This window comes from Oryctolagus cuniculus, chromosome 14 (assembly GCF_051225735.1).
Source record: "Oryctolagus cuniculus isolate XC-2025 breed Fujian yellow rabbit chromosome 14, ASM5122573v1, whole genome shotgun sequence".
Taxonomy (NCBI): domain Eukaryota; kingdom Metazoa; phylum Chordata; class Mammalia; order Lagomorpha; family Leporidae; genus Oryctolagus; species Oryctolagus cuniculus.
In genome coordinates, this window is record NC_142880.1 from 2081001 (window position 1) to 2094645 (window position 13645).

General features: G+C 52.6%; 1 protein-coding gene across 11 annotated transcripts in view; it reads right to left on the reverse strand.

Moving 5' to 3' along the window:
* Positions 1-10099: 10099 nt before the first annotated feature.
* AP3B1 (adaptor related protein complex 3 subunit beta 1) overlaps positions 10100-13645 on the reverse strand; it is a 269201-nt gene continuing 265655 nt past the window's right edge. For all 11 annotated transcript variants that reach the window (XR_016220329.1, XM_070056312.2, XM_051837574.3 and 8 more), the window contains one exon: positions 10100-10838. Coding sequence is in view for 10 of the 11 variants with exons in the window: in XM_070056312.2 (XP_069912413.1) it covers positions 10685-10838 (154 nt within the window). In the remaining variant the exon portion in view is untranslated. The remainder of the gene's footprint in view (positions 10839-13645) is intronic.

A 13645-nucleotide genomic window follows, 5' to 3' on the forward strand; every position in this document is an offset into this window, starting at 1 on the left:
CATTCTTGTATGTGCGGGGAAAGCTTCCGGGCTCTTGCAGAGGCCTCTGCCTGCTCTTCCCCGGCCACGCTGTGGCTCCAACAGCCGCCAGGTGCCCAGGGCTCAGGGTCACAGCGGCATAGGGCAGTGCACTCAGGCCGTCCGCACTGCAGCCCGACGAGGGCATTCACCTGCCACCTGCACATCCGTGTGGCTGACGACACCAGGGCCCGTCACCACGGCTTGTGGAAAAGCGAATACAAAGATGAGTTTATTTTGATGTAAAACTATTAAAATGAATGCTTAGTTCTTCCATGAGCCATTTTTTTTTTCTTTGAGAGGTAGAGAAACAGAGACAGAGAGTCACAATAGCCAGGCCAGGCCAGGCCAGGCCAGGCCAGAGCCGGGAACCCCACCTGGGCCTCCTGTGCCACCGGGGCAGGGCCCAGCTGTCTGAGCCATCCTTCGCCATCTCGCAGAGTGCACTGTAGGAAGCCGGAGTCAGGAGCCAGTGCCAGCACCAGCTGACAGCCCCTGGCCCTCCAGTGCGGGACCTGCTAGGCCATGCACCTGCTCCTCTGGGAACTCTCGGAAGTGCCCTTAAAACATACTACTATGTGTACAGGAGCCACTAATTAGATACACATACGATGGGGCTTTGAAAAGTCCACAGGCAATTTAAGTTACCTAATTATAAAAGAGTACCTTTTGATGAATTTTCCAGGAGCCAGTGCTGTGGTGCAGTAGGTCAATCCTCTGCCTGCAGTGCCGGCAGCCCACATGGGCACCGGTTCGAGTCCCAGCTGCTCTTCTCCTGATCCAGCTCTCTGCTGTGGCTTGGGAAAGCAGCAGATCACCCAAGTGCTTGGGCCCCTGCACCCACATGGGAGACCCAGAAGAGGCTCCTGGCTCTGGATCGGCGCAGCTCCAGCCTTGGTGGCCACTTGGGGAGTGAACCAGCAGATGGAAGAACTCTCTCTGTAACTCTTTCAAATAAATAAAATCTTTAATTTTTTTCCATTAACCTTCTGAAGAATTTTCGTGTTTCATTGTATATTTTATTTTCATGTACTTGAAAGGTAGAGAACGAGTGACTGAACACGATATCCATCTTCCATCTGCTGGTTCACTCCCCAAATGCCCGCAGCAGCCAGCGCTGGGCCAGGAGCCTGGAATGGCATCCAGGTCTCCCATGTGGGTGGCAGAGGCCCAAGAACTTGAGCCATCATCTGCTGCCTGCCAGGATGCCTTCGCAGGGAGCGGGACAGGACGTGGGGTAGCTGGGACTCCAACCTACACGTCGCTATGGGCGGCTGGCACCCCAAGCAGAGGCTTAGCCTGCTGACCGCAATGCCTGCCCCCCACGTGATCTCTGAATTCCATCTGCCCACGAGCTTTGTAAAGCCCCTTTACCGTCCGCGAATACACATCAGTGTCCTGCACACTGTAGCAAGTGCATCCTAACACACACAAGAACAGAAGCATGGAAGCAGGAGCCGAGGAGTAGGGGGAGCACGGCGCGCCTCCTCCCCACCCTGTCCTCCAGACCCTGCGCATCATTCCGCTTCCTGGGGACGCAGAGAAAGAACCACCACACATCCGTGTTCCGGTGCAGAGGGGCGCTCTCTGGGGCCACGGGTGAGGGGTGGGACCAGACCCGTGCCAGAGACGGGGTCTTCTCACTGGCACCCCTCGGCCCGGCCCTACAGCAAGTTCTTCATGCTGTGATTTCCTTCCTGCCAGCGGTCACTCCTGGGGAAGTGAAAACATCCGCAGACACAGAGCGCTGGACTTCCTTCTGGAATGTTCCAGGAACGTGCCTTCTAACGGTGGCCGGTGCAGGCTGCGGAGGCAGTGGCGCAGGCCTGGGCGGGAGGCGATGCCGGTGCCTCCACTCTGCCCTATCAGACACAGCTTGTGCATCGCATGCCGCCCAGGGCCCTGCCCAGGGGAGAGCTTGTCCTTTCTCTGAAAGGTCAGAGAGAAATCAGAGGTGGTCTTTCATTACGGCCCTCGCCCCAGGAATACCCTACTTGCATGTAAAGGAGCGAGGCCCGCAGCTGCAGAGGCAGGAGGCGCCACGTCGGCTGCTCGTGCCCTGGCCAGATGTCCCTCGCTCCTCACCCCGGCACGTCTGGACAGCACAGAAACGGCGGAGATAACAAACCCAACCTGGAAATGCTTACTCCAGGGCTTCTAAAGTAATCTGCGCATGCGCATAACTAATTAAACGGGCTGTCTTTACTGTGAACCCACGCAGCTGGGTGAAGACAGATTCAACACACAGAACTCACGCGATTTATTTTTTCTGGATGTGGGGGAAACAGTTCCTTCACAGAGGTATTGCCTCCTGAGTCCTAGAGATTCCTATTTAAATTCAAACAAAATAGACATCGGCAGAGCTACCATGGTTCTTTCAAAGTAACTTATTCAAAAAATGGGATTTTTTTTTCGTGACTTTCTGTGTTTGAAGTCAGCAACCAGAAACACTTAAACACCTAAACTTAAGAAAGTTGTTTTCTAAACTACAAAAAACAAAGCCCAGGGAGAAGCCGCGGCGGCACCCGGCCCCGTGTTCCCGAGGTCAGGGGCTGCTTTATTCACATGTCTGGGTGAGGCTGGCGATGCGGCCCGCCGGGGAAGCCACGGGTCTGACACATTTCAGTGTCAGCTGTGGGATTTCTGCCTTAAATCTGTCACGAGGGCCCCGCAGCCACTTCTGCACAAACCCTTGGGGACAAAATTTATTGTTACACCTCAATAGCTTTTTGTTCACTTCCAAAATAGGGGTCTCGGGTCACGCTGGCGATTGTGGAGAGACAAAACGCTCTCTATATTTTATTAAACAGATCTCTTAATAATTGATCAAATGGGAAAATTTTTTTCCATCACTGACACTAGGGTACCCCCCCCTTTTCTGAGTGCGTTTATTTTCCTTGTAAATCGCCCTCGGTGGGTTCCCTGAGCTACCACTTGAGTGAGAAAGCCGGATTTGCTGGATTTACGACCCGGCTTTCCAAACCATCATCACCACTCTGTGCTCACACTGCCCGAGGGCTGGGGGCTTGTGTGTGTGGGGTAACACCTGAGAAAATGTCGAGACCTCACCCAGTCTGTCAGGGGCCATGAGGCCACGGCCAGGAACCAGGCCTGGCAGGCAGCCCGGGCCGCGGCACAGCTGGAATCCGGGGTGTCCGTGCTCACCGTCCCAGCCCGGAGCCCCGTTTCCAGAGTGCGGCATCTTGAGCCTCCAGCACGGCCCTGTGAGAAGGAGGTGGCACGTGGGGTCAGACACCGGACTGCCTGCCGCCTGTGCCCCAGCGAAAGGTCAGAGAAACCTCCGCAGAGGAGCCGCCACCTGACCGTGCAAGGTGTGCATCTTACCTACGCTGGGCAGCAGCGGCCCGCGTGTGGGTGGGGAGCTCCGTGGAGGGGGCTTCTGAGCACGGGAGACATGAGTCCGTGTGGGAATCCACCAACCCGGGAGAGGCAAAAGCCAAGTGGACAGGAAGTTTGGAAACGGCGGGGAGAACAGCGATGGCGGCGGCGGGGGCCACAGCTCCCCATGTGCCTGGGGTCAGCTACCCTCCACTCGGGCGGACATGGTCACGTGCGAGCCACGCTTCTCTCCAGCCCAGCACAACAATGGGCGACGCCCCCCCTGCCCCAAACTTCACCTCTCCAGACACCGAAGGGCCCTGCTTCGTGCACAGGCCATCCTCGGTGAACAGAGTGTCCGCACGCAGGGCCCCAGCTCTCAGCCACTTCTGGGTGTGCAGGTGGAGACCAGAGCAGCCAGCCCCTGCCTGAGGGGCGCAGGGAGCCGCGGCCTGCACTTCCTGCTGCAAACAGCACGCACTTGCTAAGTAGACCTCTGCAACACAGAAGTACCCAAATCTCTGATCTCGCTAAATCCAGGCTCAAGAGGCGGGTGGAAGACGCAGGAGTGGAAGAAGCCAGGAACAACATGGAGAGGATTTGGAGGCAAAGGGAATAAATCTGTTCAAAAAAGAAGTCTGAAGAAGCCGGCAGCGGGCTGAGCCAGCCGGTGCAGGGAGAACAGAGGCTATTTGAATACTGATGTGGCCCTCACTTTCTTCCATTTCCATTAATGACATGCTCATCAAGGGCAAACAATGGGACCGGCTGCCGGCGCCTGTCACAGTGTGTGGGTGCTGGGATGCCAGGCTGTCATCCGGGCTGCATTCAGAGACCCGCACGCTAATAAGAAGTGCTCTGTGCCGTCAGTGCAGACAGGTGCTTCCGCGGCTGGGACATGCTCCGTTCCCTTCCCCTCAAAGTCTCCTCTCCCAGCCCCCTGACAGACACCATGAAATGCACAAATTAACAGCCCCATCATGTGGGGCTGCTGCTGCCTGCGGTGAAAGCAGAAAATCAAGTTGTCACCCAGGGTGCAGCGATAAAGCCACAGCCTCATTTCTCTGTTGGTGCCCCATAATAGCAAATGCCAGACAGCTGGATGGATGGGAGCCCTTAGATTACGGCCTTGATGCACTCGGGCCGGAGAATTAGTAGTGGCTGTTTCCGTGTGGATATTCTGCTCAAAACAAACATCTGGCGAGAGCAACGTTTCCCGGGGCAGACATGCTCAGAGTGGTGCCTCCTTTCACAAACAAAACCACCCCGCAAGACCCCAAACCTCAATTTGCTTAGGACTTTATCATGAGCTCCGCGCCACGTGTAGGTTCGCAAGTTAGCGAAGATCCCCGTGCCAGGATCAGTCTCGACTCCAGGGCCCGGGGCCCCGAGCTGCTCACCTCACCTCCAGCCAGCCCACCGCCTCCTCCCCACTGCCCCTCACACACCTGCCCAGACACAGGCCTCCTTGTGACATGGCCGGCTCGGGCAGCCCTGCTGTCCCAGCGCCACAGCCCGACAGCTCCGAGCCTGGGACCTGACCCGGCCAGGGGAGGAAATGAAGGCTGGGGCCCTCAGACTCCAAGGAGCTGAATGACATACGGCCTGAGAACTTCCACATAGAACAGGAAGAGCCACTACGGCAACTTACCCCATAAAACCCCCCTCCTGTCATTTTTATAGTAACAGTAAAACACTTTACGGGATTTACGAGCTTCATAATGACTACGAAGGCTGGTAGCTGAATTAGAACCCACTTGGAAGTACACGAGCAACTGGGAACGCTCCTCCTTCCCCGGCCCCATCCCCAGAGCCGCTCTGTCCGCTTCCTGTTCACCCGGGGACAGTGCCTGGGCCCGAGATGGCGACTTGCTCCTGAAGCCCTCACCCCTGCTGCAGAGCCCAGAGCGACAGACACCCCGGGGAGACACTTCCTCCAGGGCCTCACACCACACACGCACCCACTCGGTCCTCTCTGCAGGGCCTGTGAGGCCGGGAGCAGCTCCGGGGAGAACCCCGGGACTCGGGTCCGTGCCCTCTCACTGTCACGGGAACAGAAGTGGAGCCCGTCGGAAGTTTACGGAAGCACCCCGAGCCCCAGCGGCAGGGTGTGGGTGGGGGTCAAGGTCAAGTCTCTGACAGCCAGCAGGGACCGCATGGGGAGCCGGCAGGCAGGCTCTGTTTTGTTTCCATTTCTCTCCTTAAGTCTTCCTGCTCCCCGAGGATTTTTCTGGAGGGGTAATAAAATAAAATGGGTGAAACAAAGCCATAAGCCAGTTAAGTCTGAAAGACACGTCGTCTCATCTGAAGGAAGAAACGGACCATTTCCATGCCTCGGGCTGACAGCGACGCCTGAGCTGGCGATAGTGCTATTGCGGTTGATTTATAGAATAATGGGGTGACAAATGATGACAAAAATAAACTTTTACTGCACTGAACTGCTCCTTTATTTATGAAATTTGGCCAAGTAGTGAAATCTTTTATCTGCAAGCTGTAACATGGAGTGGGAGCGAGCGATTATGGTGTGGTAATAGTGGTCCAGCAATGGAGGCTGAGTCAGTTGGAAATGGATTGAGGTAAAATAACTGGCGCACCATGATAAATGTGAACAGCGCTTTGCTGACAGATGATCTAACAGGTGTTCATAACAACTATATAAGAGGATTTATTTATGACCAGCCACAGCCGCCACACTGTAAATCAGCTCCAGCAGCTGCACACCGCGGAAGCCCGGTCCCCGGTGGAAGGGCCGCGCGGGGGCCCGGAGCGCAGGACTCGCTCCAGAATCCGAATCACCAAATAACGTGTTTTTAGGTAATTACGCCACAGCACAGAAATCATAATGACTTTCAATTAGGAGACAGAGCTGCCCACAACTTTGTTTACCAAATAGTTTTGTTCAGGCCCCAAGAGCAAAACGGGGACTCCGGGGCAAGGAGAGCACGGCCCTGGGCGAGGCTTTGCGGGCTGGCCTGGAAGAGGCCCCGTCACTCTCACTGGCTCCCCTTTCTACGGCCCAAAAAGTCAAATCCTCAGTTGGGGGGACGACTGGTTTTCCTCCAGCTTCTGCAAGAGCTTCCCCAAGGCGGCACACACGGCTTACTGGCCTGCAAGGAGCTCGGCTGTGGCTCCCGACCAGGCTCAGGGGCCCCCCTCACAGCGGCCTGGAACGCGTGGTTGTGAGGGCCCGGGCTCCCAGCAGTCCCCTCCTGTTACCCGTGTGGAAGCAGATCCTTCCACCCAGCAAGTGCTGGCTCCCCGCACCGCGGGCACACACAAGAGGCAGCGGCTCTAGCCCGGGGAAAGTCGGAATGCGGGCTGGGCAGCTGGAGAGAGCCCATCTAGAGCTCACCTCTCCGGCCCCCGTTTTCCAGTACTGGTCCCTCGGCCACCTCTGCCTCCTCTCCCGCCCCAGGCCAGCTCACGAGAAGGGTGGAGAAGGTGCGGGTCTCTGTTCCAAGTGCCCGCAGAGCAGCCGCGTCTCCAGGCCCCAGAACGAATGTGCCTACTGGCTAGGTTTTCTAACCCCCTTGGATTTCGGGTAAAGACTTCTAGATTTGAGCCTGCATCTGCAGTGTCTCTGGCCCTCAAGCCCGAGAGGGGGGACCCGTGCTTGGCTGTGATAACCCCACCTCTTGAGTCGCAGGGCTTTGCTCCACACATCCACTGAATCAGCTAGGAACTGAATGCACCTGCACAGACCATACCGTGCACATAAAATCAGCTCCAGAGACAGAAATGAGGTGAGAAGATTAGAAATTTTAGTATCATCTCAACTCATGACCACTTAACCAGTAAATAGATACTAATCGAATTTAATATTTTTAGCCACTTAGACTGTCAGTCTGAAAAGACGCTGTCATGGCACCAGAAGCCATGAAAATCCCCAAGGAAATTCATAAAACTGGCCCAGAGATAGAAGAGTAACAGCCCAGGCCTGTTTCCCATCTCCCTGCCCCTGGGCTACTGACAACATGGCCCAGCTCCACACGTGGCCTCCCCTCTGGACCATCCCAGACCACAGAGGTGGCCCAGCCTGAGGGTGACAGCGGGAGAGAGACTGAGGAGACAGTGTGCTCACAGCGTGCTTTCTGTACAAGGCTGTTTAAAAAAAACTTGACATTTCTTCTTCAAAACCACTTTTAAGGTAAGTCTCGGCTGAGAACAATACAAGAGTATTTCAGAAAACTCACGGGAAAATGGAATGAGAAGTTAATTTTGATATAAGAACGTTTTGAAGTCCGCATGTACGAGGGGCTTTGAAAAGGTCACGGCAAAGCGTACGTGAGAAACCTGTGCAGGAGTGAAGACGCTCTGCGCCTGCGTGGACGCAGCCTTCGCTCCAGGTACTTCCACAGCCTCCCTTCTCGCACTCCCAGGGGCTCACTCTTCTCTTCCCCTCAACACCACCCACTCTTGGGCCCTCAGCTGAGCCTTCTCACACCCACCCATCGCTTCCTCCCCGAAACCTGGTGGCACTGCTGGGAGCTTCCTCACTGCTTCAGAGGCTGCGGCCCAGAGACCACTGTGGTCAGCTGATCGTGTGGCATCCAACCTGGTCCTTGGAAAAGAATCAACATGGTGGTTAGCGTCCCTGCTCAGAGCATACACTGCGCCCTGCTTACCCCAGTGACAAGGAGTAGGAGAACGTCACGTGGCAGCGCCCTGGAGGCCCTCCGGAAGCAGTCATCAAACAGGGCACAGAGTCTCTGATTCTGCACAGGATCCCCCATCTAGCCAAGGGTGAACCCTCCTATCAGACCTAAGACTGCAACCAACTGCAACCTTGAGACGCCTCACTTTTAGTCGCCGGTCTCCTAACGTCTAGGGAAGAGAGCAGAAACGATCATGCGGATCTTCCCTGGAGAGAGACCGGCCAAGCTGAAGCAGCAGAGGGGACAAGCAGGTGCCCTCAGCCAGCACAGTGGGCACCCCAGGGCTGGCGGCACCTGGAGGGAGGGGTGGCAGCAGTGGGCCTCCATGAGCACAAAGCAAAACCCTGCAGGGCTGCGCTGGCCGCTTCTCTGTTCACCAGGCGGCAGGCTTCTCTGGGAGGGGTGGGGTGCACCTTGTGTCCACCGCAGCCCGGACAGCGCCCATGGTGGTCCTTCTCATTCCCGGGGCACGTGGGACGGCTCTGTCAGCTGGTGCTGTTACACGGGGCCCCTTTCCCTCTGGATACGTGAGAGGAATTTTTTCCCCCCTCTCTTTAAACCAAGTTTCTTGCAAGGGTCACAGGGACAACAGAGAGGAGACAAACTGCTGAAAAGATCTTAGGTTTTCCCTTAGCTGGCCCAACTTTTCTTTTTAAAAAATACATTATTTATCATTCTTGGATTCACATCTAACGCAACATTAAAATTCTTAACCTGGTACACAGTTCTGCAAATGTTGCTAAATATTAAAAATAACGCAGTATTTTAGCAAGCTCATGGCTACAGTCATATCAGAGTAAAAATTCCCCAATTCTTATTATAAATAAAGCAAATGTATTGTGATACCAAAAATGAGGCCCAGTCTGAAATACACTATGAGAGCCATTCTTCAAGACTGGTGTACATAAAATGTCCCATTAACTGAACATTAAAATGAAAAAATACAGCCAGAATTAGAAATTCAACATTGTCTAACTTGACTCAATGGAACAATTTAAAGATAATCATGGATTATGATAAAGGAAATATGAGGCCAGGAAACCTGAGTCACTGTACAAAGAAAAAAAGAAGCCTAACCTTAACCTTGGGAACTCGATCACTTTGCTGACTTCATTTCTGTGCAGGACAATTTTAATAATAGTAAGCTGGTGACGTGAAAGCAGTTCAACTGTGAGTTCGCACTACAGATGAGGGAGGATATTAACTGGTTCACACGTTACGCCGACTTGACTCGGACTGTCAATCTAGAAGCTGAAAACACGTTACTCAAAAGTGCAGTCCTGTCATGTCGGCAACTAAACTCCACTGTGTGATGTTTTCAAGAGCAGTGCCCCGAATGCACTTTTTCCTCAGCCTGTCCAACTCTGTACACTGACCACAGCTACTGACCCCAAATCCCCAAGTCACGACGCCCTCAGGAACAGGGTTAATGAGGGACACGCAACAGCCCGCAGCGACAGAGGCAGAGGCGGCGCAGCACCCCCGCCCCGCGCCCACCGGCCCAGGGCCTTCCTGGGCGGCCCACAGCGCTGCGGGCCCTCCGCTCAGTTCCAGGAGCTGCATGCAGCGTCCCCACCTAGGTCGGCGCGTCGCCGGCCCGCACCTGTGCCGTCACCAAGGTGCACAGTCACAACGGATCCAGGCTGCTCACCACACAAGCATCTGATAAAACAGCACCTTGCCTACCTCAGCAGACAGAATAAACACTCTAAGAAAAATGCTACTTACTGGCTTTCAAAATTTCTGCAGTTAACTATGTACCAGTTGGCTGCCTTCAAAGTCGGTCCTCAAAATCTGTGAAGGCAAAGTGACTCTCTCAGAGCCCACGCAGCGGGTGTGGCCGGCCTCGTTAGCAGATCTCTGCTACAGCTGGAAAGCGCGTGAGAGAAGCGGTGCCTTTCCCTGGACTTCACCACAACGCAACTAGAAAACTTACCTGCTGGAAGGTGGGTTTTCTTTCGCTAATTAAACCTCACTGCATCTGTGCGTAATGTCACACTTGAAATATTTACTTGAGAACAAAGAAACCTCAGCATATGGACTCCAGGATTACAGAGTTCTTCTCATTGAAAATGCAAAGGCAAGTGTTACTCATATGCTCCTTTATTTATCTTGTTTTTCAGAGATAATTTCATGATGATCGTTATCAATAACCAATCACAATACAAGGCAATTGCAAAGACCGAGCTTCTGCATTTAATTCTAAAGGGGTGGGGTGCCGGCCTCCCATGCCCCGCCGAGGCCCTGAGACTCCTTCTTCGCTAATGTTTGCTTCCTGCTGAAGGGAAGATGGTTTCCAATGAACTTTGAACATCCAATTCGTGTCCATCATCGTCGAAGAGAAAGAGGAGGGAGAGGCCGAAAGGAGGCGCAGGACAGAGAGAACGCACGTGGGCTCCAGAGCTGAGATAACTGACAGTGAAGTATATGTTCTTTGGTTAGCAAGGCGGAAGGGGAGAGTCGCATACATGATAGATACACACTAGCATTCTACAGCAGGAGACGCATACATGATAGATACACACTAGCATTCTACAGCAGGAGACGAGGATGTGGGAGCGCCTGCCCCCCCACTGCCAGATGGAAGGGCTATTATTATAAATGAAAGGCGGCAGCAGTGGATGCCAGGCACTTTTGTTGTGTGCCAGCCTCTGAAGTCCAGATGTAAGCAGTCACCCCTGGGACAGGACAGGCTTCAGCTCCCGCAGCAGCACAGAGCCAATCACAGTTTTCTCGGTGTTGATGATGAGCTGGGCTGTAGAGCCTTCCTTCAGCTCCACCGTGACCAGCATCAGTGACCCACTGTGCACAGTTCTAGCTGCAAACCTGCAAAAGAGAGAGACTGAGACCTTGTATCTCGAGAGGAGAAGAGGGCAGACGGCATACATTCAAATGGATCTGCAAGAACTGCTTTTCTCAAATGGAATAATTTAGTGCAGGCTCCCTACTGCCAAAAACCCAAAGCCAAACATCCTTCTGGAAAAAAAAAATCAATAAACTGCCCAGCCCATGTTTGCCAAAAGCAGGTAATTGTAGCGCATCTTTAAAACAAAACAGGAAACGGAGCTCTATTTTACTTATTAGTTTGAACAGGAGAAGCACATGAGTAACTCCCTACTATGATACATTTGGAAGTCACTCACTCATTTGATATTTAATACTTACCATGCACAGGCCCATTTAAAATAAGCCATTATATTTTTATTTTAAAAACATGTTAAGAAATGGTACCTTCTCAAAGAGCTTGAAAATTTAATTCCTCATATCTAAAAATGATTATGCAAGAAGTTAGATAATTTTATGTACATGATAAAATTCTTACTAAGTCTCCATGAATTCACTCATGTAAAAATAATCAAATTCAATCTCTAATGTTAATGATGACATGAAACAAAACCACGTGACAGCCAAGTGCCACCTCACACTTTGCTGTTTCTTTCTTTTTTGAATGTTCAGAATATAACAGAGGTAATCCGAGGTCCACGGCTCTATTACTAAATTCCAAGACACGAAGAACCCACTAATTACATGGAGTTAAAAGCAAAACTAGCCTTTTAAGCACTGCAATTCACTGAGGAGCCGTTGGAGGCACAGTGAACTTCTGTCAATCCTGCTAATTCATTCTGCATGAGGCCGCAGGAAGAGGACTGGGACCCGGGGGCCTCTGTCCCCACATGGAGCGTGTCCCACACATGTGTGGGGGAGGCAGGCTGGCTGCAGGGATGACTGGAGAAAAACAAAGTTGCCCACAGGAGCTTTTGAAAACACTAACAAGTGTGGAGCAGGTCTGTGACCTGCCGTGACCCCACTTTGCAGGGCCGATCCCCTTTCCCCTTTCTGTGCGACACGTGTCTGAATCTGAGCCATCTGCCTCAATTTGCGCGACATCTTCAGCCACAATGGCACCCCGTTAGCCCTGACAACGGCTCACAATGCCTAGAAATGAACCTGCCGTGCTGACAGCACGCTGCGGACTGTTCAAGAGCAAACCAACTGGTCAGTGTCTCGTGTCTGCCGATCAGCGTGGGCCGCGCACACAGCCCACGTGTCCTCAGGGATCTGTTTAATTACCATCAACATAAAGGAGCGAGTTTATCAGGAGGCACTCAGGAAAACTTCACTCCTGACTTAATTAAAATATTAGCCACTTCAGCAGGAAGCAGATTCTCTTCAAATGAAAAGTAATTTCTTTTTTCAGTTGTTTTTAAAATGACACCAAGATCTCATAATGTATTAGTTTCATTTTTTGGAACCCTAACAGCCATTTTTGGCCTAAACAGGATCATGAAAAGCAGTTTTCGAACAATAATCAGAATAACGCATGAAAAGCAAAATAAATATGCCAATTTAACTAAATTGAAAATACCGTCAACACCTGCAAGTGGTGTTTCCAAACGCGAGCGGGCTGTTGACACAGTGTGTCAGAAAGCCTCCTGGTTATTTACCTGTGCTGTCTCCAAACACGCTGGACACTCCAAGTATCTGCCCCGCAGTTCCTCTCCTGACAGGAGCAACTTAAGCAGCCCTTTTAGGAACACCAATCACGGCAGTGTTTCCAGGGAAGCTTTTATAAGGCTTCTAACGTACGTATCCGCCCGCTTCTCAGTTGCACACCCGAGGCCAGGGACTGGGCCCCTGCACCCGCGCTCGGCGAGCAGGGGGCACAGAGGCCGCCGGCTCCCACTCACGCCCTCTCCCGGCGCCCCTCCCAGGCGTCTGCGTTTCTTTTGTCTGGATTTTTAAGGCTTTTTGGCTTCACGGGATAAAGCTATTGCTATTATTTCTGTTAATCCATGTCACCAAAAGACACAAAAGACTGTCTCTCCACTCATATATGTAACTTTCCCCACAGATGTGGTTATCACGCCAGTAACTCATTCAACAGATATTTCAACAGGGGTGCCTACTCCTGATAGGGTTATAATTGTGTCAACAACAGTGTTATTAGTCCCTTTATTTACTTAACACTTGTGCCTTGGGACCACAGAGGCAGATTATGTCTGAATAGCAACACAAAAGCACTGTGGTTTGAATCTCAGGCCCATTTTGTCTCTATTAAAAACTTGGAGTCAATGTTACAGTCATACAGACTTGGCACACAGATGTCAGTTTTGGTGTCAGCACCTTTACCAGGATTACAACGAATGCCTCGTACACGTTTCTGAAATCCGATTACGACAAAATCCTCAGCACTCCGCGGAAAAGAGGCCGTGCTCGCGCTGCAGTGGGAAGCGCTCACCGCATCGCCCTGGCAACAGTCTGCTAGCTGCTATCCAAGCAACTGCTTTTCACCAGGTCTATTCTAACGGGCACCCATGGTAGGAGCAGTGCTTTAAAGCAGAAGAACAGAAGATCAGCCGTTACGACACTCTGATTTCGCAGGCCAGGAAGGATGCATTTAATTGGAACACAGCATGATAATGCTAGTTTGTTTTGGTCCACCCTCCCAAATCTAATCATCAGCTCCCCAACAGGCTATGGCGTAACACACGTGTAGATGGTGAGGGGAGTCCCAGCGAGTAGCAGCTAGCTGCCGGACGCGTAACACACGTGTAGATGGTGAGGAGAGTCCCAGCGAGTAGCAGCTAGCTGCCGGACGCAGGAAGCGCTGCCGGACGCAGGAAGCGCTGGCT